The sequence below is a fragment of the Scardinius erythrophthalmus genome (genome assembly GCF_964197995.2).
Source record: "Scardinius erythrophthalmus genome assembly, chromosome: 5".
NCBI classification, from domain to species: domain Eukaryota; kingdom Metazoa; phylum Chordata; class Actinopteri; order Cypriniformes; family Leuciscidae; genus Scardinius; species Scardinius erythrophthalmus.
The window spans coordinates 9,618,477-9,643,835 of NC_138225.1; the positions used below are offsets into that span (position 1 = coordinate 9,618,477).

General features: G+C 37.0%; 1 protein-coding gene across 1 annotated transcript in view; it reads right to left on the minus strand.

The window, feature by feature from the left end:
* Nucleotides 1–8,332: 8,332 nt before the first annotated feature.
* The window catches only part of sema4c (sema domain, immunoglobulin domain (Ig), transmembrane domain (TM) and short cytoplasmic domain, (semaphorin) 4C), a 58,895-nt gene continuing 41,868 nt past the window's right edge, over nucleotides 8,333–25,359 (minus strand). Inside the window, exons 3-16 of the mRNA XM_081365898.1 lie at nucleotides 24,722–24,876; nucleotides 24,394–24,456; nucleotides 24,160–24,258; nucleotides 22,793–22,889; nucleotides 22,429–22,548; nucleotides 19,851–20,002; nucleotides 18,062–18,237; nucleotides 17,525–17,669; nucleotides 15,767–15,980; nucleotides 13,666–13,781; nucleotides 13,326–13,483; nucleotides 12,959–13,050; nucleotides 9,919–11,878; nucleotides 8,333–9,349 (exon numbers count right to left, since the gene is read on the minus strand). Coding sequence (XP_081222024.1) covers nucleotides 10,977–11,878; nucleotides 12,959–13,050; nucleotides 13,326–13,483; nucleotides 13,666–13,781; nucleotides 15,767–15,980; nucleotides 17,525–17,669; nucleotides 18,062–18,237; nucleotides 19,851–20,002; nucleotides 22,429–22,548; nucleotides 22,793–22,889; nucleotides 24,160–24,258; nucleotides 24,394–24,456; nucleotides 24,722–24,876 — 2,489 coding nt within the window. The 3' untranslated portion in view covers nucleotides 8,333–9,349; nucleotides 9,919–10,976. The remainder of the gene's footprint in view (nucleotides 9,350–9,918; nucleotides 11,879–12,958; nucleotides 13,051–13,325; nucleotides 13,484–13,665; nucleotides 13,782–15,766; nucleotides 15,981–17,524; nucleotides 17,670–18,061; nucleotides 18,238–19,850; nucleotides 20,003–22,428; nucleotides 22,549–22,792; nucleotides 22,890–24,159; nucleotides 24,259–24,393; nucleotides 24,457–24,721; nucleotides 24,877–25,359) is intronic.

Here is a 25,359-nt window from a genome sequence, read left to right on the forward strand (position 1 = left end):
GAATCAGCCAATCAGATTTAAGAAAATGCGTCATGTGCTTCAAAACGGCCAATCACATTCAGGCGTACCCAACGTGCCTGTTCCAAATTGTCACGTTATGTGTAGTTCGTAGACTGAAAAAAACGGTGTAGTTCTAATGGAGATGGTTTAAAATTGACTTACTTTATATGAAGAGTTCAGATGCAAAAGCCTCTAAATGCCATCTGAAATTTTCTTATAGAATGATCATTTTGATCAAGCTCGTATATTTAAATTCAATAATTTCACTTAAATGGCAATGAAGATTACCTATTAATTATATATATATAAACTAAAATAAAAAAATAAATAAACATTTCCTAAAATTGTACAATACATACAATTAGAGTCATAGTGCAGTTAACTACAAAATATCGTTTAATTCCAACTGTAAAACACTTTTCAACCTCCTCAAATGCAAGAGGAACTGGCTCATCTCTGTTGGGTTTCTGCTGGCACATTGCACATTGGTTTGGCTGGTGATCTTAAAGGTATGGTTCACCCAAATATTAACATTATGTCATAGTTTACTCACCCTTAAGTTATTTAAAACCTGTATGAATTTCTTTCTTCTGTTGAACACAAAAAATATATATATTTTGCAGAATGTTAAAGAATGAAGAATTGTGCCCCACAACTGTTTGGTTACTGACATTCTTCGAAATATCTTCCTTTGTGTTCAGGAGAAGATAGAAATTCACACAGGTTTGGAACAACTTAAGGGCAAGAAAATAATGACAGAATTTTAATTTTTGGATGAACTATCTCTTTAAGCCCCTGCTTGTAGATGCCATAGGCCTACATCACTATGTAGGCAAAAAGCATGCTGTTTTCTATAGCTCGACACTCAAAAGTAGCCGGATATTCTGAAAGTATTACATTTATTGCTAGCAACATTATTTGAAAAAAAAAAAAGGCGTATGATCAAGAAGGTACACCACCGTTCAAATATTTTGGGGTCAGTAAGAATTTTTTATTTTTTTATTTTATTTAATAGGCTACTTTTATTAAGCATGGATTAAACTGATCAAAAGTAAAGCCAGTAAAGACATTTATGATGATAAATTCTGCTCTTTTAAACTTTCTATTCATCAGTGAATCCTGCAAAAATGTATCAGTTTCCACAAAAATATTAAGCAGTGCACAAATGTTTTCAGCATGGATAATAATAATAATAAATATTTCTCAGAATGATTTCTGAAGGATCTTGCGACACTGAAGACTGGAGTAGCCTAATGGCTCGGCTGCTGAAAATTCAGATTTGCATGACAGGAATAAATTTACATTGTAATATATCACAACATTGCTGTTTTATGTATGCAGTAAGCATAAGAGACTAATTTCAAAACATAAAAAAAAAATTACTGACCAACTTTTGAACGGTAGATGATAAGGCCAGACGTTTGTAGATGGATATATCATTGATAGCGATGATGCCACTTTGAGTGATGTGATCTGCATATTTAAGCAGTTGCCCGAGGGTCTATCCAGATGTGCAGTATTTAGTGATCAGGGAGTAGAGAACCCTGAGGTCTGACAGAAGTCTCACAGATATGAGGTTTGACAGGAAGACGTTCGTGCGTCAGAAAGACTTTGTTTTGTTTATCCGAAAGCCTGATCCGCTGTTTGTCTCGAGTGGCTTGGCGAGGAGATGCTCTGGTCTGATTGTATTGAATGGAGAGCTGAAAACCACCAACAGGATCCAGACGTCCGTGCCAGGGGAGCCCAGGTGTTTCACAGACACAGATGAGGCTGCTTCAGGCTATGGTACTCTCCAGTTGTCAGTTCAGTGCTTCCTCATAAACTGACATTTCATACTGATGGGTTTTTGTATGATAATAGCATTAATAATGAACAAAACTTTCGTTTCTTATTCGTTTGACCTTTTTTGACTTAAACAGCAGCATTCCCCAACATCATTCATTATCTAACCAAAGCTAATTTGAGGCTAAAAATAAGTGCCGTAAACAAATACACGCAAAGGTCAATCGAGACATACAAGTAGTAGAGCAGAGATGAAACGTTCATAGACAAAATCAAGAGCACTATTTTGTTACCATATTCATTTATACTTTTTGGATGTGGTACTGTGGTAATACCATGTTTTTGGTCATATACTTTGGGCAATACCATGGTTTTTTAGATACCATGTGAAATGCATTAGAAGTGCCTCCAAATATGTCAGTAAATATGTAAACTTGTCAGGGTACAGGTTCATCATAGAGGTAAAACTTTCTGATTTTAATTTTTGAATGAATAACTATAAATAAATGAAATTTTAAGTGGCACTATTCTTCCAGTTCTAGAAAAATAAATATGATAAATTTCATTTATTTATAGTTATTCATTCAGAAATGAAAATTGAATTGTCATAAAATTCCTTTTAAAATAGACAAATAATCAGATAATCAACATAATATTTCATTAAATTGCATTAAAAATTAAAATATAAGTAAATTACTTTTCAAATAATATATATTAAGCTATATTTATTTATTAGTATTATTATTTTTAATATTTTATTAATATTTATTTATTTTTCTTACGACTATTCAGGCACTTTTGGGGCCCTTAACATGGACAAATAAATATACATTTCAATATTTTTTTATTTAATTAAATAAAAATATTGAAATGTATATTTATTTACATTTCAATATTTCAATATTTTTATTTAATTAAATTGCATTTAAAAAAGAATATATAATAAATTACTTTTTAAGTAGATAAATAATTAGATATTCAAAATAATATTTCATTAAATTGCATTAAAAAAGAAAATATGAGTAAATTACGTTTTAACAAATATATATACATTTAATTATTTAATTCAATTGCATTTTAAATAAATAAATATATGGTTTTCAAATAGACAAATAAATGGACATGTAAATAATTTCACTTAAATAAATTGCATTTTAAACATAGGGTCAGTTTGTGAATGCCATTTCACAGTTCACAAATTAATTTGAAAAAAGTATTTTTGAATAAATAAAATGATATTTGACAGCTTTATTTAATTGTCTGTTGGTATTTGTTGCACTCTAACATAGAAAATATGTCAACCAAGTTGTCCAAATAATGACAGCTTATCATTTAAAAAAAAAAGTAGAACATCTAATTGACATGATTGCTAAGAGATAGATATGTGAAAGTGGGCGGAGCAGGAGAGCTTGACACACGAATTGGTTTAGCATTGACTTTCACCATAAGCACAACTGATATCCACTAATTTGGATCCAGTGACAGTTATGGCTGAGTCACTGTCTCTTTGACGCGTTCTTGCAGCGCACCCCAATTCTGTCAGATATTGTTGAGAACTTGAACTGTTTTTTTTTTTTTTTCACTTTAATTCTTTGATGCCTGTGGTAGCATTAAGCTGAGCTGCAGAAACACCACTTTGATTTCTTATTAGCAGTTTGCCTCTAACTTTAACACACACACACACACACGCACACTGTCACACACACAGCTATATTTCGTCTTGTTAGGGTTTTAAAGCTTAGCTGATAATCACATTACATCCCCCTTCTGTTATTTAGACAGTTTGTAATTATAGTTTTCCATGTTGGTCTAGAAACCTACCAAACATTAAATTTGCATTTTGTATCTGTTTATGTGAAAGAGAATGACACAGTTTATAGGCTGCAGAGTGAAAGATCAAAAGCTTCTTTAAACGAAACTGATCAGTCATAATTTATTCCTTAAGATATTCAGTCAGGCATTGCAAACAGCCTCCATCTCGAAGGAAATAAATCGTGTGATCTTGAAATATCTCGCTCTGTTTGACTGGAGGTGCCTCTTTGTGAGAGATTGAGCTAAGCGTGGATGTCTGAAGAATCTGTCTGCTGTCTTCTTTGAACGCACGTTTGCTGCCTACGACTGCTATATCCTTGCTTTGACAAATTTTAATAAGGTAATTGACTAGTGTACAGTACTTTTCGCAGGTAGGCAGGCAGGCTCGGATGTTTAAAAATCACAAAGAGACTCCAGCTAAGTTAACAATATCAAGGTCACAATTTCATACTGATTAACATGTATAGCTTGAATGCACTGCAAGTAGCTTGGGACAAAAGCATCTGTCAAATGCATGAATGTTAATGTACTTTCAACTAAGGAAATTTTCAGCAATGAGTGACATAGTTATGGTAGGGCTTCTACTGCCAGATGAGAAATTATGGAAGGTGCACAATGCATATCAAAAACTGCTGGATGTGTTGCCATACCTACACAACAACATTGTTTTTTCTTCCTGCCACATGATGGCAGGAGATGTGCTAAAATAGACGGAGCTGCAACTGGTCAAAAACAAAGGACTCATCCGTGAGTCATTGCCCTAACATTCAAAACAGTGACACCTTTGGAAAACACATCAAATAAACAACCATTAAAGTCACCATGAAATAAAAACTGACAATTTCTTCTATTCCTTTTTATGGAATAGAGCAGTGTAATTTTTTTGCCTTTGTAATCTTTAATCAAAATAACTTCCCCTTCCTCTTGTGATATCTCTTCTCTGACATCTCTTCTTACTGACGTGACATGAGGGCGGGGCAACCTGTCACTCAAATGAGATCGACCAATAGCAAACCACAGCCATCCCACAATCCAATCAATTCCCCATGGACAAAATATTTTCTTTTTTCAAAACATCGAAACATTTTTTCTCTTGTTCAAGAAGCTGTTTCACATATGTCACAATATAGGGAAGAAAATACTATCACAACTTCCGTTTCATGTTGACTTTAAACTCTTGGGGCCCTATCTTGCACCCAGCGCAATTGACTTTGTACACCAACGCATGTATCATTCCTATTTTGCACCATCGCACAGCGGACTTTTCCCTCCACAGACGCACGTCGTTAGGAAATACACTTGCGCTCCCGGGGGCGGTTCAGCGCAAAGAGGAGGCGAGTTCCGGCGCAAACGTTCCTTCATGCTATTTTGCAGGTTTAGAAAACAATTGCGCCACTGACCAGGAAAAAATAGTTTAAAGTCAGTGGCGCGTTGCGCATGTTATTTAGATGCTATTTTAAGGGCGCATGCTTAACAATAATCAATGTAGCGTGTGCACAACGCACATACACTTTGATTCTCTCATCTACACAGAAGCAGCAGTTTTCATTTTTGCAAATCATACATTATTATGATTGATAGATAGATAGATAGATAGATAGATAGATAGATAGATAGATAGATAGATAGATAGATAGATAGATAGATAGACAATTTATTATAAAAGCATACATCTAGCTTACACATTTACCCAAATTATCATACGCCTTTTTAACCGAAGTTAATTTGGGTGGGTTTCTCCATCCCCAACGTCCCTGACGAGAGTGTTGCTCTCCTTGGCTGTGAACCGCTCCTGGCGCGCGCCTGGCAAATCCGCCGTTACAATAGCAATCCGCTATGGAAAAAGCGCTTCTGCTCTTAAAGGGAATGTGAGATGACGCTCTGATTGGTTTATTTCACGTTACGCCCAAACCACACCCGTGAATAATGAAGCTACTTCAGACCAACCCATTTTAGATTTGCGTCGGGCGCAAGAGTTATTTATCCAGCCGGTATAATAGCAACAGCGCCCAAGACCCGCCCACAAAGTTACTTGCGTTTTGCGCTTGATACTTGCGTTTCAGATCGTTAAAATAGGGCCCTCTGACTTTTTCTGTGGTAGCATGCATTGTAAAGTATTTTTTGTGATTTGCACAAAAAATGACAGTTTTAAGAAAACAAGGAAGCATGAAGGCCGCCTCTAACCCCACCACTAAACCTAACCGCAGGGCGTTGTAAGCACATCATACAAATTCATGTTTAGAATTTGCCAAAACATAAAATAGTTACAATTTGCCATGAGACTGTGTTGGCATTTTGCCCTCATTTTGTCTTGGGATTTGAAAACACGAGGGACAGCATTTTCATTCTTGTTATTTTCATTAAAGTCTTGACATCCAGGAGGCCTTGGGGTATAAAAACAAATGTGAGCGTTTTTGTAATCATTCCAAGTGATTTCAAATTTAGGTAATTTATTTTTCATATGCACATTAAAATGTTTCAAATGTTTCCACGCTGTGATTGATCCTTTGACTGGATGCATGAAAGAAAGAAATACCTGAAGAGACATTGCATTGTTTATGCAGGCTAATGCAATTAATGTTAACCTAGAGACAGTAGCAGCGCTGTTTATTTTTAAAATGCCATGCATTTCATCCGTGAAAGCCTTTGCTAGCCGTGACAGTCCTTGAAAACGGTAGAAGTTTTGGAGGTGGCTGGATGCTGTATCTGCAGCAGCCACTGAGAATAAAAGTAGTTCAGGTGAATCTGAAACATGACAGGTTGGTCTGGCTGGAGTGGTCTCAAACTCTAATGCAGATCATCATCATTATTGTTATCAATAAGATGCTGTAATGTCATTATGTAGGCATATACATTTTACATTGTTGTCGTGGGCAGTTGTCCCTCAGAAATAATTTTAATTTGCTGATTTGGTGCCCAAGAAACATTTCTGATTATTATCAATGCTGTGCTGCTTATTAATTTTTTATTTTTTTCATAATTCTTTGATGAATAGAAAATTCAAAAGAACAGCATTTATTTGAAATCCAAATCATTTGTAACATTAAAATGGTCTTTTCTGAACATCAAAAGGCATTTAACGTGTCCTTGCTCAATAAAAGTATTAATGTATTTATTTTTAAAAACTTTTGAATGAAAATCTAACAGTACTGTATAGTGGTGGAAAGAAAAAAATATATAGTGTCAACCGGATATTCCAGATAAAATTATACATATATTAATGTAATATTTCTATTTTTCCTATTACAGAGTGATGGACATCTGCAGAGATCTGGGCAAACAGCCTTGGCTTGAGATCAGTCAGCCAGAGCCAGAAGTGCTTGACTGAACTTTCGGCAGACACACCTTGGAAATCTATCAATGACTGAAGGTAACAGGGCCAGACCATTCCTGCAGAGGTTGTTAGAGGATTTTACACGGTCACCCAATGCAGTTTTTGTCTTAGCTTTATACATTTGTGGCTGAATTTGCCCACAAACAATTGGAATTGGTTATAGCAGGGGTTTTTAAAGTGGGGTCTGGTGAACTCCGAGGTGGTGTAGGGCCTGTGGAAAAGTTTAGAGAAAAACTGTGGAAAAAAGCTAAGTAAATAAACATTTATTTACCGAATTTTACATTAACACGGGTTCATTGTTCACATATAAACAGATTGAACAGGGTTATATAACTGCTTGTTTTTCCTTCACCATTCTCAATCCATTTTCAATCCATGTTCATATGATAATCGTGAAGTCAGTGGTGGTTAAATAATATGCAGTGATCTCAGGGTAACTCTCTTCCTCTCCTCATTTTATAGTCAGCTGTGACTGGTGTCCTATAATGGTATAGAGATTGTTCCAGAGGTAGAGGCCCAGCTGTGTCGACAGTGATGATGCACTGCTGATGTCACACACAGCTGTGGCTGCCCTGCTGTACACGTGAGAGTGTGTTTAGATGCACAGTAAGAAAGAGAAAAGCATAGATACTAAGCAGGAGAGACTGCACTAGCGGTTGTCTAAGCATTAAGGTAAGTGTCACTGTGACTGTCTGGACATATGTTTAGCAGAAGCAATATGAAAACCACCATAGCCATTTTGCATTACCAACAAATGTTGCACATGACATTTCAATGGCATTTTAAAGAGAACCTATTATGCCCTTTTAGTTTTGATTTTGTTTTCGGGGTCTATAGGTTTTCTAGCTTGAATGTTAAAAAAAAACTTTTTTCACATATTTTTCACATATTTTACATTATTGTGGCAGACTCTGTTAGTAACGCTCTGTTTAGTTCCGGTCTCTATGAAGCCCCGCCTTTCGAAAAGCGCAATGTGCTCTGATTGGTCGGCTGAACCAGTGTGTTGCGATTGGTCAGCTGCTTCCAGCGTGCTTCGGAAATGTCACGCCTCTTACCAAAACTACGAGTTTCAACACACTTCTAACGCAACTCAAAAAGGCCTCGCTCATTTATTTGACATATGCCTTTAGTAGGAATATTTTAAATGAAGAATATTGTGTATACGTGTACGTTCCCGGAAGAAAACTCAAAACTACAAATGAGGCATTTCAGGGAGTTCAGAAACAGTGCTATACTGTATATAATAGAATAACTCCCTTTGGAGTGACTTTGTGCTTTGTAACTTTCTAGACATTTTTCATACTCAAACAGCAAAATAACATTGAAAATGTAAAAAAGCATAATAGGTCCTCTTTTAAGTCAATTAAACACAGTTACTCATATAAGCATACACGACCTACTCACTGTGAACTGATCTCTACTTTTATTTTCTGAAGATATATACATATATAAAAAATAAGGGCATATGTACAATGGTAATAAATATCAACTTTTTGTACAAGCAAAATAAGTTACTTAACATAATTACCTAAAAAAAAAAAAAAAATAACAGCAACATTTTTTAAGATATCTTGAAATGCAAGAAAAGAGAAATTTTGTAATACAAAAACTCACAAAGAAACAGCAGATTTAAAGCCATGGGAGATGAACTGAATCAACTGAGATGACCTCCTTTTTTCTTTTTTTTTCTTCTTTTTTTTATCAAGCAGGGAATACTGGTCAGTACAAAAAAGCCATGCATGATGCAAACAAGCATATGCAACACTTCTGGTCGCTCAGTGAAATTATGTCAGACTAAAGTCAGACTTTAAGTCATTAGACAGGTTTATCAAAGCAATTAGTGAAGTTTCACAATTTCAAGAGAGCCCTGAGAAGGCCTGGCAGAAAGTATTCGCTCCTTTGTTAATCTGACATTTCTCAGCGTACTTTTTAGTACAAAGATCTTTTCTAACAAGTGTAGACTAGAAAAGAGCAAATGACAGAATGGAAAGCCACTTGCAAAATCGTAAAGCTCTCATGCCACAAAGAATAGCATTCCACCAAAACAAGAGTAGTAGTAACTTACTTAAGATTTCAGACAATACTTGAGTTCTGTGCAATGGACCAATTCCAGAACATAAAGCAGAGAATTAATAAAAAGAAAAACATGTCTGCAGTCTGCTTTGGCTTCACCCAAGGTGAAGAGGCACAGGTACGAAAAGTTTTTGTTGAAACTTATATAATATATTTTGCAGAACATCATGCAACAAAGTATGGACCAGTGATGAGCATCATAGTGCCTCTCCACCCACAGGGTCACGAATAATCAAAATCTCCTTCATTTGTCTTCACAATCAAAGTCAATGGAATGAAATGTCCTCTGCTTTCAGTTTTCACCCTGTTTTTGTATTTAGTCTCTGTTTAAGAGTTGCAAAGCCCACACTGAAAGAGATAAGAAAGATATAGTCAGTTAGTAAAATACGGTCTTTAACCTAATTTGTGTGGTCTTTTCTAGAATTCTCTAATACATGAAAAAACGAAATAAACATTCACCAGTCATTTAAAACATTTATATAAATTATTATAAATGATTATTACACACAGGATATATTTTTATTGTCATATTCTTTTCGCCTGTCTCATATATAAACCTTCCACGAATCTTATATACACTACAGTTCAAAAGTTTGGGGTAAGTTTTATTTTTATGAATATTCTTCTACAAAAATATTAAGCAGCACAACTGTTTTCAAAATTTGATAATAATAAGAAATATTTATTGAGCGTTCTAATAAAAGCTATTTTAAATTGTATTAATATTTCATAAAATGACAATTTCCACTGTATTTTTTGATCAAATAAATGCAGCCTTGGTGAGCAAAAACATGAAATAGTATTAGACTCCAAACTTTTGAATGGTAATGAATAGGTCTCAAATCTTCTTTCAGTTTTTGAAAAAGTAAGCAGCCCAAATAAAATGTTGGATAAAGTATGATTTGCTGTAGTCTTACCTGTGTTTTGATCAGCCGTAGCCTCTACTACTCATCCTGGACTTTATCAAGGATCCCTTTCATGTAGAACAATCTGGCTTTAGAACATGGGCGGAGTCTTCTATACCATTCCAGAAGTAAAGTTTCATTCCATCATCATGTAGGCAAACACTGGGGTTGTACTTAATTTGGCAGTTCAAGCCAAATATATACAATAATGCACTTGTTGTCACATCCAACACAGTCTTAGTACACATTCTGTTCACACTTTCCTCATGCTACTACCACTGGTAATCCTTTCACATTTCAGATGAAACTATTAATCGTAAAAAAAAAAGAAAGAAAGAAAAGAAGAAAACCTTCTTTAACAGTTGCAATAAACAGACATGGAAAAAACCCTAACAATATATTAGTGCTGCAAGTCTCAGTACACATTCTCAGAAAAAGACCAAATTTAAAAAAAGTTCTTGAGCTGTAGAGAAAGAAAGGCAAAGCATTTGTTCATGATTCAAGTCCTGCTTCGGTTTTACAGCTCACTCAGTTTTTTTTCCCTAAACAATTTCTCCTCTGCTTTCCTCTTGAGAGAAGAGCGTGATTGTCATCTTGCGATTTAAGTTTATGCATGTCCTTTTCGCCTCCTCTCTCATGTGTTCTACCCATAAAAAGGGTGCAAAAAACATGGGGGCAAGCAACCTCTGGACGTCAAAAATAAGCTCTGTATCCTCCATCTTGCCAAATGATTAGGTTGCCAGACATCTGCCTAACGCAGATCAGACTGACGGCTACATTTGGCTGGTTGGGTTCCTCTCAGAGATGTACCTGTGTTCGCCTGTTAGCCAAGATCAACACGAGGCCCTGTCGGTCTGGTCCATTAAATATAGACATTTACAAAAAGCTTTGCGAGATGTGTTCAGTCTCGGTTGGGTGTTAGTACGTATGAGAATCAGAATAATCAAAGGGAATGTCGGTGGCCTTATGGCACGGGAGACTGACAGAGAAGAAATAGGTTGCGAGTAAGATGAAGAGAGTTCCCCAAGCAGGAGGGAGGTAGGTGAGGTTTTCTGTGGTTCCTGTGAGGTCTACACAGAAGACTCCTCGGGATTGGCATCGGGAAGCACGCTCCTCTGCTGCAGAGTTCTCCGGAGCTCCTCTTTGAATGGACTGGTGTAGTCGTTCTCTCGGCTGCCCAGTCCGAGTCCGCTTCCCATGCCCATTCCCGATCCCGTGCTCGCTCTCTCCTCTCCGGCCGTGCTCAGATTCAGGCGGATGTATCCATTGGTGCCTGAGTTTCGGATGTTGGTGAGGCTCAACCTGCTCGGCGAGTGAATGGGCTGACCGGGAATAGCACTGGGAGATGCCGTGCTGCCGGTGGAGCACATCGCATGCCCGGGGACAATTTTAAGGGAGCCGTCCGAGTAGTAGTAATTTGCTCCCGTTTCCCAGAAGCGATCCTCGTCGTTCGCCATCTTGCTCGGCACGAACGATGGCCGGCTGGGAGGCTCTTTGGGTAAAGTAATGGGGTACACTAAAGTGCTCTCCAGCGGCTTCATTTCCGCCCCTTTTCCCAGTGCCAACTTCAGTCTTCTGCGAAGGTACAAAGACGCGATTAGCAGCAACAGACAAGCGGCACCCAATGTGATCACCAGCACCCAGAATAAACCCATGCTGCCGTCAGGAGCGCGGGCCTCCATGAAGACGGGCGCGCTGGCTACCACTGCGACCTGGTATCTCTCCATCTGGAACTTCACGCCTTGCTCCTCCGAGTAGCAGATGTAGCGGCCCACTTGAAGGGAACCGGCTTGGGGGATAACGAGGGAGCGGAGGGCTCGGTCGAATCGCGGCCCAATGGCCTCACCTTCCACAAGGGCCAGCTCACGTTCGTTGAGCTCCCAGAAGGGCTGGGCCAAGTTGGAAACCAGATTGCAGGGCAATACCAGATCCGACCCAACGACCACAGTCACATTTCTCAACCTAGAATGATCTGGGAAAATAATGATTTATTTCACTTTTAAAATAATAAATAATTGAAATAACATTAGTTAAAACAGTGTTAATTTTTTACATAGCTTTTTGTTCTAGTCTGTTCTCATGTAGGTAAATTCCCTGACATTATTGAATGTGAATGGATTATTTGAAACAAATCATATTCTGTCTAGATCTTTCTTCTTCGGAAAACATGGTTAGTACATTGTTAGTATTTTACATTATTATTTCTCTCTTGTTATATTTAATTAATTTTATTCAAAGTAATTTTCTAATTTAATTTCATTGACCAGATATACACTGCTTTAAAGGGTTAGTTCACCCAAAAATGCAAATTCTCTCATCATTTACTCACACTCTTCATTCCAAACCTGTAAGACTTCTATTCATCTTCAGAACACCAATGAAGAGCTTTTTGATGAAATCTGAGAGCCCTTGGTCCCTCCATTGACAGTTACGGAACTGAAACTTTGATGTTGCAAAAGTTCATAAAGAGATTGTAAAATTAATCCATATGAATTGAGCGGTTTAGTTTTAAAATTTTCTGAAAATGATGAAAAGATTGAATTTAGGCTTTTATTCACATTTAAACATTGATCAGCGAACATAAACAAAAGCTCAACCGAACCTGCTTGAGGCGCGAGAACAAACCTCATGGGTTCTTGCGGAAGCTCAAACGTGCTGCGTAACACACAAGAATCGACCTGAATGGTTCTCGCATGTCAAGCGAACATGCTTGAGCTTCTGTTTACCACAACTGATGTGTGAGTTATATGTGAATAAATACCTATATTCAATCTGTTCATCATATAAAGTGATTGTGTCTTCAGAAAATTTTGGACTAAACCGCTCAATTCACTTTTTGAAGCATCAAAGTGGAGGGACAGAAAGCTCTCTGATTTCATCAAAAAGATCTTCATTTGTGTGCTGAAGATGAACGAACGTCTCACGGGTTTGGAACGACATGAGGGTGAGTTTTCATTTTTGGGTGAACTTTTCCTTTAAAAGCGTTCGTGTCCCCTAATGGAAACCGCTCACTGCTGGGGGGCCTGTAGGGGGCAGCGTAAATCTGACGTACCAGGGCTGGGGATGGAGAAAGGCTTATCAAACTTGGCTTTTCCTCGGTTGAACCTCTCCAGCATGAGGTCCTGCGAGAGTGTGGATGTGGAGCTGTGGGGGGGAGAACAAATATTGACGATGTGTCAGAAGGCTGTTAGACACACTGCTATGGGGATGCAGCTTAAAAGTATAAAAAGGGACCCGTGGAGGAGAACAGAGGGGGTGGAAAGGGAAAGCCTTTGCAAAATGATGAGGAGCGAGCGGCGGAGGAGAGCAAGAGTAGAATCGGAGAGAAAATAAAGAGGAGAGCGCAAAAGACAGAAAAGGAGCAGATGGAGGATGGTGCAAGGATGCAAGCAGTAGAACCAAAAGATTGATGAATTTACCCGCGGTGGAGGTCGATGCGGACACAAGCGCGTCCCTCGCTGTCCCAGGCACAGTACGGGTCTCTGGACAGCAGGCAGTCTGGCTGTGAATGGTACCGGCTGCAGTTTGCCAAGGGCAGCTGAAGAACCTCAGAGCGTGAGCCAATGTACAAATACTTCTGTAGAGAAAGAATGGGAGGATTTGGAATTAAATGAAGGAAAACAATAGCAAATAAATTATTTACAGTGATCGGTGCATTCTGCTTTTCTACTCTGTTTGAACAAAACCCATTAATGCTAGTCAGGCTGGAAAGCTGACATCAAAGAGATTGTCTCAGCAAGAAAACAGATCAGAAATTACTTTGCCGTGCGAGATGGTGAGGCTGTCCACCGGTTGCTGCCGATCAAACAGCTGGATCTCTTCTATCACATGGGCCTCTGAACCCAAAATCACGACACGCTGGAGCCATCCATCCGCTGAACGACAAATAAAGAGGCCGGGAGGAAAGATGGTGGGGATAGATTATATTCAGAGGGGGAGAAATAATGTGATGGGGATAGAGTGGGGGAAAGGAGAGAAAGGAGAGACAAATAGTCCATTAATGTATCATCAACACGTGGCATATTTTTCCGTCATTGGATTTTAGGAACAAGGTTACGCAGATTACCGGGAGGAAAATTGAATACACCCCAGCTGGTGCCGTGACCTATCATAACTCTGAGTGTGTACTTTATCACCGTCCTCTCACACAGTGCTTGTCACAGATAATGTGCCACTGACCTCTCACTCAGTCTGGTAGAAAAAGGGAACGTGCGGAAAAGGGATAACGGAGGAGAGTTGAAGAGCTACAGGGTGTGCTTTACAAATCCACCCTGGCACTTTTGCTCATGTCAGAGTATCTTTGTTCACTCTTAATCCTCAATCCAAGATTCTCTCTGCCACACACACAGACACACACACACACACACACACACACACACACACACACACACACACACACACACACACACACACACACACACACACACACACACACACACACACACACACACACACACACACACACACACACACACACACACACACACACACACACACACACACACACACACACACACACACACACACACACACACACACTTTTATTATATTGTAAAATATATTTTATAATAATATTCAAGTAGTTTCACAATTAAAATCATGTCCTGTGGTATGACAAATACATTTTTAAAAATATGAAAATATATTTAAAACTTGTTTTTCAAATAATATGTCATAAACCAGTAATTTTAAAAAGTCCTGTGGTATGACAATTTTTTTTTTTTAAATATATATAAAAATGTGTATTTTATTATAAAACTATTTTTAGCGCAATTTTCCAACGGACAAATTGCGATTGTTAACTCCTGATTTCTGTTCTGTCTGTGCGCACCAATCTTGCACTTCTATCTCCTCCTCAACCAGACCACCTAGAGACTTCGGGTTTTCGGCATTATGTTAAGGAAGGTCTAATCTCGGGAACGCACACAAAAAAAAAAAAAACAAAAAAAAAAACCTTAAAAAGATTGACTATCTCTTAGTGTTGTGATCCCATGACGTCAGAAAATTGCGCTAAAACACTCACTGAGTTTTTATTACTTGTTTATAATAATATTCATGTCATTTTTTTTATGAATATTATGCCATAAAAATCTTCTTTGTGCACTAGTCATTTTAAACAGTCCTGTGGTATGACAAATACTTTTTTTTTTAAGTATAAATTACATTTAGGAATATATATTGTATTAAAAAAAATATGTTAAAATAATACTCATGTAGTCTCTATGTCATAAACCCCTTTTTGCCTTCACAAGTAATTTTACTAATATTTTTTTGGACAAATGCATTTTATTTTAAACATTTTAGTATAAAAATATATTTTATAATAAGATTTATGTAGTCTTTCAATTAATATGATGCTTAATATAATGCTTCTATGCTTAAACTGAATAAAAGAAAATGGCAAAATTGTTGGAAATATCATCACAGGATGTCACCTTTCTAAAAATATTTAACGTCAACTAACTAGGTTTGTCTAGATGTATTCGTCTTTTGTGAGGGATTGGTGAAATACTGAACTCATTGGATAGCAATGATGGTTGAGCCTTGAGCCTTGTGAGTGTGTTTATATGAGAGTGCCAAGGCCAAATACATCTTTTCAATTTATGTTTCAAGGACTGACCTTCCTGCATGACAGGAATTAATTGGCAGAGGTGACATTTCCACTTAGATACAACGTTATGGCTAATAAAATGGTTTCTTTGGCTGCTCTATTTATATTTACACACAAAAGGACAAAGGAACAAGAAGGACAATGCAAGAGACTGTCAAAAAACCCTCTTGACAAAGAAACACTGCTTTTATTAGCTGTGTAACATTCCATGCAATGATCCATGTATGTGTCTGACCCTCTATAACACACCTGTGCCTATGAAGAGCATGTTGTAGGATCTCTGGTCCAGTGAGCTCACTCTGTCCACAGCTATTCGGGTGAAGTTGATCCCTTTAGTAAGCAGCAGGGGGCGAGCTTCTGCCCTGAGCTCCATTAGCGGATGCTTCTTAGCAAAGTTTAGCGTAGCATCAGGCAGCTGAAGAGAACTGTTGTAGCCGTTTTCCCTGTCAAAGTTTGTGATGCACTGTAGAAAGAAACAAAAGTCTTTTTACTTGATTAGGCTTTATAGCACATGTCATAAAATGTGTATTTTTTAAACAACATCATACACATTTAAAATACAATCAGTATAGCATTCTCAGTTTGTTTAGCGCTTTGACATTTACAAAACTTCAAACTGGCTCCCTGTCAGTTCATGAGTTGGGTTACATACGAAATCGCGTACTTCCCCGCTACAGTAGGGCGAAAAACAGTATGTGACAAAAGAAGTATGTCCGAATTCATCAATTGACCTACTACATCATTCAGAATTCTGAAGTGTGCAAACACTGGACATTTTACTATCCCATAAGGCCACGGGAGAGGAGTTGTGAACGGCAGTGAAGTGGCGCAACTGACTCTGGTGGGTCACATGATAATGACAGCATGGTGAATGTACTACGTCCAGATTACATTCATACTACACAGTCATACAATATAGAAGTAATTCCTTGCAAAGTAATTACTTATTATATTACTTATTCAAAATAAGTACCTACTCAAGAGAGTATGCGATTTCGGACACAGCTCTGGACTTTGAATCAAACTAGCCACACCCCCCACAGGAACTTGAATTGGAATAACAGGAAAAAGAATGAGCTGTAAATTTAAAGAATTATGGGAAATGAAGTATTCTTCTACCCTGGTTCACAAAAGTTAATTAATAAATGTGATGAGATATATAAATTCAAAATACAAAAATTACAGCAATATAATTGTCTCATTGTTTCATTTCATTTTAAATCTGCTACCTTTTTGCAACCTTAATTTAAATTCAGGTATGTAATTTTATTTTAATGTACACTACAATTAAAAGGTTTGTGGTCGGTAAGATTTTTTCATGTTTTTGAAAGTTGTCTATTATGGTCACCATGGGTGCATTTATTTGATCAAGAATACAGTAAAAACAGTAATATTTAATATACAAGCTGAATTTTCAGCATCATTGTCTTCAGTGTCACATGGTCCTTCAGAAATCATTCTAACATTTTGATTTCCTGCTCAAGTAACATTTCTTATTACTATCAATTTTCAAAACATTTTTGTGGGAACCGTGATAAAAAAAATTTTTCAGGATCTTTGATGAATAAAGTTCAAAAGAATATTTGAAATAGATTTCTTTTTAATAACAACATAACTTTTGATCAATTTAATGTGTCCTCATTGAATAAAAGTATTAATTTCTTTAAGCGTTTGAACGGTCCTGTAAATGGTATTTTTCAATTTACTTCTGAATGGCCCACAGTCAACATCACTGTATACTTTTGCACTTCTTCATCCCAAAATATTTACATTACTTGAAATGACATAAAAGTTTTCCAAACAATGTTTTCTGCAAACTTTTTCTGACATAATCTGACTCAAAATCTTTGTTAAGATGTTTATAAAATGTTATAATCCAACAGGAATATTATTAAGTTCTTATTTTGGGATGAAATATCACTGTATGTACAAAAGCGGTGTGCTATTTTTATCCGAGTGCTTAGTCACGGCCTCTCGGCCTCTCATCTCAACGGCTGCTCAGCTCACCGCTCCAGGTCGAGGACTGGGCACAGTGCTGGTGTATCGGACCCATCGCTGAGACGACTCCCTGTACTCTTTATACGGCCCGTCGAACACATTTTTCACCTCTCCGATCTGGTACTGACACACAGCAGACACATCCACATCCCCCCTGAGAGAGAACAAAGGATAAAGAGAGAGAGAGAGAGAGAGAGAAAGAGAGAGAGAGAGAGAGAGAGAGAGAGAGAGAGAGAGAGAGAGAGAGAGAGAGAGAGAGAGAGAGAGAGAGAGAGAGAGAGAGAGAGAGAGAGAGAGAAAGTAGTCAGTCAGTCTGTACTAAATGACTGCGCTACATTGGCTGGTTTATTACAGTAATAGTCTTACTGTCATCATAATGACAGTGCAGCATTTTCTACACTTGAGGATCACGGCTGGGTGTTTGGCACGGTGACACTTTCATATAAGCAGAGGACAGAGTGACTTTCACAACTACGCCAGGAAGTGGAAGAGAGAGAAATATTTATGAGAATGACACGGACTAGCGTGGCAGGAGGGTTCGCTCACCACTGCGCATGGAAGATGCCATAGAAACTAGTGCTCCTCCAGTCCGCCCCAGGCAGGGTGAAGACAGCCCGCAGGTTATTAAAGGTGATGTGGCGCTCGGGGAAAGAACACATCAGCCGGGCCTTCTGGAAGGTGGTCCACTTCTTCTGCAGGGTCCGTGTGCCACCCAGGTCTCCCTGAAAAGAGAAAGCAAGTAGCCATTTAACAGACGTTTTTGTTCAAAGCTATTTTCTTTATACAGGTACAATTGCCCTAGAGCAGCCCTGCTGAAAAATACAGCGTTGCTGCTCACCAGAATGCTTGAGAACACCATGACTATGCTAGTCCAACAGCTAGACCAACATAAACCAGCTTTAACTAGCATAAACCAGCCTGGACCAACATGGAATTCTTGCTGGTTTATGCTGGATTTTTCAGCAGGGAGGGGTTCCTAAACTTTTTTTTCAGCAGAACCCCTTAGACGTTTAAAAAATAAGTAAGTATATTATTTCAATTGCTTTTATTATATATATATATATATATATATATATATATTGTTTGAAGATTGCCTGCGCCCTCAGTATATATACATACAGTATAGTACAGTACATACTGTATAGCCAATACAGTATATATATATATATATATATATATATATATATATATATATATATATATATACTGTATTGGCTATACAGTATGTACTGTACTATACTGTATGTATATATACTGAGGGCGCAGGCAATCTTCAAACAATATATATATATATATATATATATATATATATATATATATATATATATATATAATAAAAGCAATTGAAATAATATACTTACTTATTATTATATATATATACCAACAGAATATTGGTTAAATGCTGTAAACTACTGTACACATAATTGCTAAAAAATTATGCAAATGTGAATGGAAATAGTGAACCTAGTGCACATTACATTCTCAACTAAAAAGGTAAAACCATAAAAAAGAGATAAAAAACTGAAATAGATTATCTATATAATTTTTTTTTATCTGCCAAGGAAATACATCTTCCCATTTTTATTTTAGCTTGATGTACAAAACTAACTAAAACTGAAATAAAATTTCACTATATAGACATATATATATATATATATATAACTGATAAAAATAACAAACACACACACACACACACACACACACACACACACACACACACACACACACACACACACACACACACACACACACACACACACACACACACACACACACACACACACACACACACACACACACACACAACAACTAAAAAACTAAATTAAAATTAAGACTAAAATTAAATAAAAAATATATGAATGAAAACAAATTAAAACTATTAATAAAAACTATAATATAGCTCAAGGATTCTAAAATAACGCTGGTTCACAAATGCACATTAAACGCTTGCAGAGAGTTAATGAGAAGCAGAATATTTACTGTGAACCGAGCTGCTCTGAAAACACTGTATTACACCTCAGTGCCACTCTTCACGATGAAACACGCAACGCAACAGACTTCTTTAATTAAGTCGTAGCCTTTGACTCCATAATCGCAATTATATAAGATATACTGCTATTTCTGTTTTATTTTGATTAATTGTGCAGCTCCATTTGTTTATTTTAATCTGATTAAATTAAGTAATAATCAGCTTTTCATCGACTCGCAGTTCCCTCACGAACCCCCGTTTGAAAAACCCTGCCCTAGAGCAACCCGATGTTGAGTGCCTTGCTCATTCAGCAACCTTCTGGTCGAATACTTCTGGTGTATGTGAGTTCTGAGTTTACATTCTCACCTTACACACGCGCGCCACCCGTGCCACGGTCAGATCACTGTCGCAGTCCAGCTCCAACGCTCTCTCGCTGAAGAAGAAGTAGATCTTATCGTCGTCTCCATCTTTACTGTTGCGGCTCTCCCGGACCAGCACCGAACCCACAAAGTTTGGCTCTGTACCAGACAAAAGGGAAAGATATGGAAGAACGTGTTGGAGACACAGCACTTTATAGATAAGGGGCTGGCGGTTACTTGATGAAACAGATAAAAGATCTTAAATATCCACCTTGGGACATTGTTTATTGAGCTGATTTCGGATTAACCCTGCAGGAAAGATCAGGGCCCTGTTCCCTGAACATCGCTTAATACTGAGATAATACATCAAATGCTGTAAGACCAGATCTTTTCTGGCTGATTCAGTTTATCAAGCACATGGTTGGATTTGATTAGCATGAGTGGAATGAGTTTTTGAGATCATATAGGAATATAGGATCAAATAGGAATATTATGTAAACTATTACAATTTGATATGAATCTGAATCTTATAGAACACATGAGTACATGCACTTATTTAAGAAAGACTAATGTTTTTTTTCTCTTTTCTCATCAAGGTTGAATTTAATTTATACAAAAATATAGTAAAAAAACAAAAAACAAACAGTATTTAAAATAACTGCATTCTAATTTATTCCTGTGATGCAAAGCTGAATTTTCAGCATCATTACTCCAGTCTTCAGTGTCACAAGATCCTTCAAAAATCATTATAATATGCTAATATGCTCAAGAAACATTTCTTATTATTATAAATGTTGAAAACAGTTGCTGCTTAATATTTTTAGGGAAACTTTGATATTTTTTCAGGATTTTTTGACGAATTTAAAGATAAAAAAACAGCATTTATTTGAAATAGAAATCATTTGTAACAATGTAAAAGTCTTTACCGTCACTTCTGCTCATGCCGGATAGAAGCATTCATTTCTTTCCGAATTTATTTATTATATTATATTATGTTATATTATATTATAAACATCTTTCTTGAGAAAAAAAAAATTCACAAGCCAAACAAGAAGTAAGTCTACCAGAAATGTCTGGACCTTAAATGAGCAACGAAACACTGCCAAGGCAACTATAAGGAGAAAGAGCTGGCTGAAAGCTGGGGATGAATTAAACGTGTAAATATTTAACTGTTACATTATATTTCCATTTTCATTTCCCTTTCCCTTGCATTTCTACAGGTTTCATGTGTCAGATGTTAATGTATTCAGATGAACTTAACATTTCATTTGACAGGCCCTGTAATGCCACCGCATAATGTCATAAAAGCTCTCTGTAAAAGCCTGCGTTTTTATGTGACCGGGAAACAACAAAAATCAAAGATGTTTTCTTATTACGTAGGAGGGCCAGGTACTCTTCTCTAATGGAATGACAGACAGCATCTCCTGAGCTGTAGAAAACACAAAGAGCCAAAGGCCAGTGTACAATGTCTGCATTGCAGTTAATGCACAGACCAGACAAACTGTACAGCAAATGTGAGGTAAATTATCCCCTCACACCTAAAGAAGTTCATCACAGTGAGTAAAACATCTGTGCCTATTTTCATCTACAAAATGATTATGTTCTTTTAAATTAGGCTATTATTAAAATAATTATAATAATACTAAATTGTTACATCCCCTGGGTGCGTTCACAAGAATGGTGCAGAGGCTGGGACAGACTTCAACATCCGAAATCTAATCCTGTTTACTTTAAACAAAAAAGGTTTGAGCTTACGGACCTGTTGCTATGACAACGACTCAGAGATGAGCTTTGGAGAATGAAACAATACAGGATTGTGTCAAGTCGGCTACAATTGAATCCAGATAACTCAGTAATCCATGTCCAAAGAAGCAACATGGTTTATTATTCGCTAATAAATTCGGTAAAAAATGTTAATTATTAAATTATATATATTTACCGCCAACCACTGGCAGTTTTAGTTTCTTATTTACAGTATAATTTCATTACAAATATTATCCATATTAATTAAAAAAAAAAATTCTGTCATCATTTAGTCACCCTCATGGCTGTTGAAGCCTAAAAGTTTATATGTAATAAATCCAATGTTGAATCAATTTTTTTTATGTCTATTTGATGCTTTCCTCATTTTACACAATAGTGACATATTTGCCAAATCTGATGTGCGATTAATTCGATGAATTAATCGCCATGTCATGTAATTAATTCAATTAAAAATCGTATTTGCTTTATATATAAAAATATATTTCTTTTTTATATTTTTTTTATATAATTATAAATACCTAAATGCAACCGGACATTTACAACTCATAAAAGCCAAGAAGCGTTAAATCTACATAACTACGTTTAATATCTCTACACACTACGTTTAGTATCTATATGTGTAATAAAAGAATTACAGGATCGTGTCAAGTTGCCAAGTGCCAACAACTGAATCCAGAACTCAGTAATCCATGTCCGAAGGAGCAGCCTGGTTTACTCTCTGTCCTGGTGCTGGTAAAGCTGGTCAACCATGTGCACCAGTATAACATAATATAGTTTCAGCAGGAGAATGAAATATATGTTATGCTTGTTTTCAGATTTACCGTTGAGCCAAGCCGGTAGGTATTCACTCTTCATGCTGTAATGTTGTTGTCCCAGGTTCCTCAGGATTACGGGCTCTGTGCCCAGGAAGTTATTGAGGGTGGCGGAGTACAACTCTTTGTCTAGGAAAGGGAAAGGAGAAGAACGCTTAGAGCGGGAAAAGGCACATATGCACACACTCCTGTCTACAGCCTCACAGTTATGAGATATTAAAGAGGGACTCCGTTCTCTCCCAAGTGTGGGAAGAGAGGAGGCATAAACGCATCCACGGGCGGCGCCGAGCACAAACAGACACCCACGCACAAGGCACAAGAATAATAATGCAGGTTTTTACATGTCAGAAACGTGTGCATACAGATGACTCACCCACAATGAGGCCTGTGTGACCCTTGGCGGGGTCGTAGGGGCACTTTCCCTTACCGTCCTCCGGGGCAGCGCTATCCAGAGTGAAATGATCTGCATTCTATTAGAGAAAGACAGAAACAGTTACATATGGATCAAGCAAACACACACACATGACCAGACACACACACTGAGCCACCGGCTGTTTGCCAACTGAAGTTTAAGCAGCAGCTGAGCCCTCTTGCATCGTCCTCCTGCCCACACACACACACACACACACACACACACACAAACACACACACACACACACACACACACACACACACACACACACACACACACACACACACACAATGACAATACACAAGCCACATCATGTCGTCTTGTAATCATTTTCTACAAATATATTAAGCAGCAAAAACGGTTTTCAATATTGCTAATAATAAGAACCATTATTAATAATTGAGCACCAAATCAGCATATTAGAATGATTTCTGAAGGATCATGTGACACTTAAGACTGGAGTAATGATGCTGAAAATTCAGCTTTGCATCACAGGAACAAATTACATTTCAAAATATATAATAATATTAATAATATTTAAAATGAATAATTAATATTTAAAAAGAAATTCATTCAATTATATATTAAAATAGAAAACAGTTATTTTAAATTATAATAATATTTTAAAGTTTTTCTGTTTTTTTCTGTATTTTGATCAAATAAATGCAGCCTTGGTGAGCCTAAGAGACTTCATAAAAACTTGGTTTATTTAAAGCCTTTATGTGTAATGCATTATAAAGGTATTCATTTTGCACATTATAATGCATGCTATCTTTTCATAAATAAATGTAACCAAAGTTAAAATGCATAATAATATTTGCAGATTTGTGAAATTACATTATACTTTCTAAAGGTGTAGATTATATTACAATTAATAGATTATAATATTGTAATGTATTATAAATGTGGTTACAATTATTCATGGAATCATACAATGCATTATAAGGTATAATTAATACATTAAAAATACCTATAATGCATTATATATAAAGGCTGCTATAAAGTGTTACCAAGAACCTAGTAGAGTATGTTTTTAAATGCTGTTAAAAATTGTAAATAGTAGTATATCAGTTATAAATTAATAATAAATAAATAAATTCATACACACACAACAATAGACAATCCACGCCATCCTGTCTTATCACATCGTCCGCACAGCGTGAGAACACAACCTCATTTACATTTGATATATTTCACTTTGACACACTAGAAGTCACTCGCTGAGACACACACACACACACACAGTTTCTCCATCATATTGCAGACCGCACCACTGGATCATGTGGGTCGGACAGATTTCTCAGGCAAAGATAAAAGCGCACACTTACAATATAGGTGCATTTGGGCTGGAAGGCGTATGTCCCGCATGTGTACAGGTGTGTGTGGTTGTAGCTCTGCAGGAAACGAATGTAGTTGAAGCACTCAGTCTGAAAAGACAGCGAAGAAAGAGAGAAAGAGACACAAAGAGAAAATAAGCGAGAGAGAGGGAGAGTAAATGTATTTCAGTGGGGCCAGACAAAGTAAAGCTGTTAAAACATAAAGGATGCAACATTAGCCAGTACCTGGTTATTCTTCCCCTTCGCTGCACACTCTCTTTTCTTTTCCACAGGGGCCGACCATTCAATCTAAGAGAGAAAGAGACATGACTTTTACAAGCAAATAGCACTCTGCATTTAAAATGTGCACTCACTATTGACAGCCGCAACTGGCAATTTACTACAAATGGCAGTGGCATTGAAAGAGTGAGTCATTTTTAAATGCTGATATTTTTGAATGATAAAATGCTAATGCCCTTTTTGCTTGATGACTTGTGGATTAGTATTTATTGGGTGCATTTGGAGTTTTTTGAATGAAAGAAATTGAAAAAAGCCTTTTTTTTGCAGAACATACCTGTGGTCGAAGTTGTCTGCTGATGTCATTGGGATCCAGGGCGAAGATGTGCTCTCTGGCGCCCACGTACAAAACCCTCTCATGTTCTGCCAGGGTCAACATGGTGTAGTTCCACACCCCAACAGCGCGAAACCTCGCCATACTGTCGTGCACGTCTGAAAAGAGAGGATGTATTAGATGTGATCCAAATGTCACTGATCCATTCTTGGGCTTAAAAAAAATCTCTCAAATTTATCATTTTCACCAACATCCCAGCCCAGCTGAAAATGCCAACTTAGGCAAGCATGAATTTCCATGGACACTCATAACCTTTGCTTAAACTGGTAATGTGTTAAACAGATTCATTTGGGCTAAAATTTATTTCTAGTATGATCCATGCTGGTTTATGCTGGTTAGCGCAGGTTTGATGGTGGTCTTAACATTTCAAGTTGTATAAATTGGCATAAAGATGAAAAAACGAATTAACAATGAATAAAATAAATTATCAATAAATGATTTATTTGATTTAAGCAATCGCATCATTACCACATGGCACAAGCTGATTGGTTTCTGCTGATCCTGCAGCCGATGAGATTGCATGCTCAACATTGAAATATTTTGGTTCATTGTTTGCAGTAAGCTAGTCCTCTGACATCCTC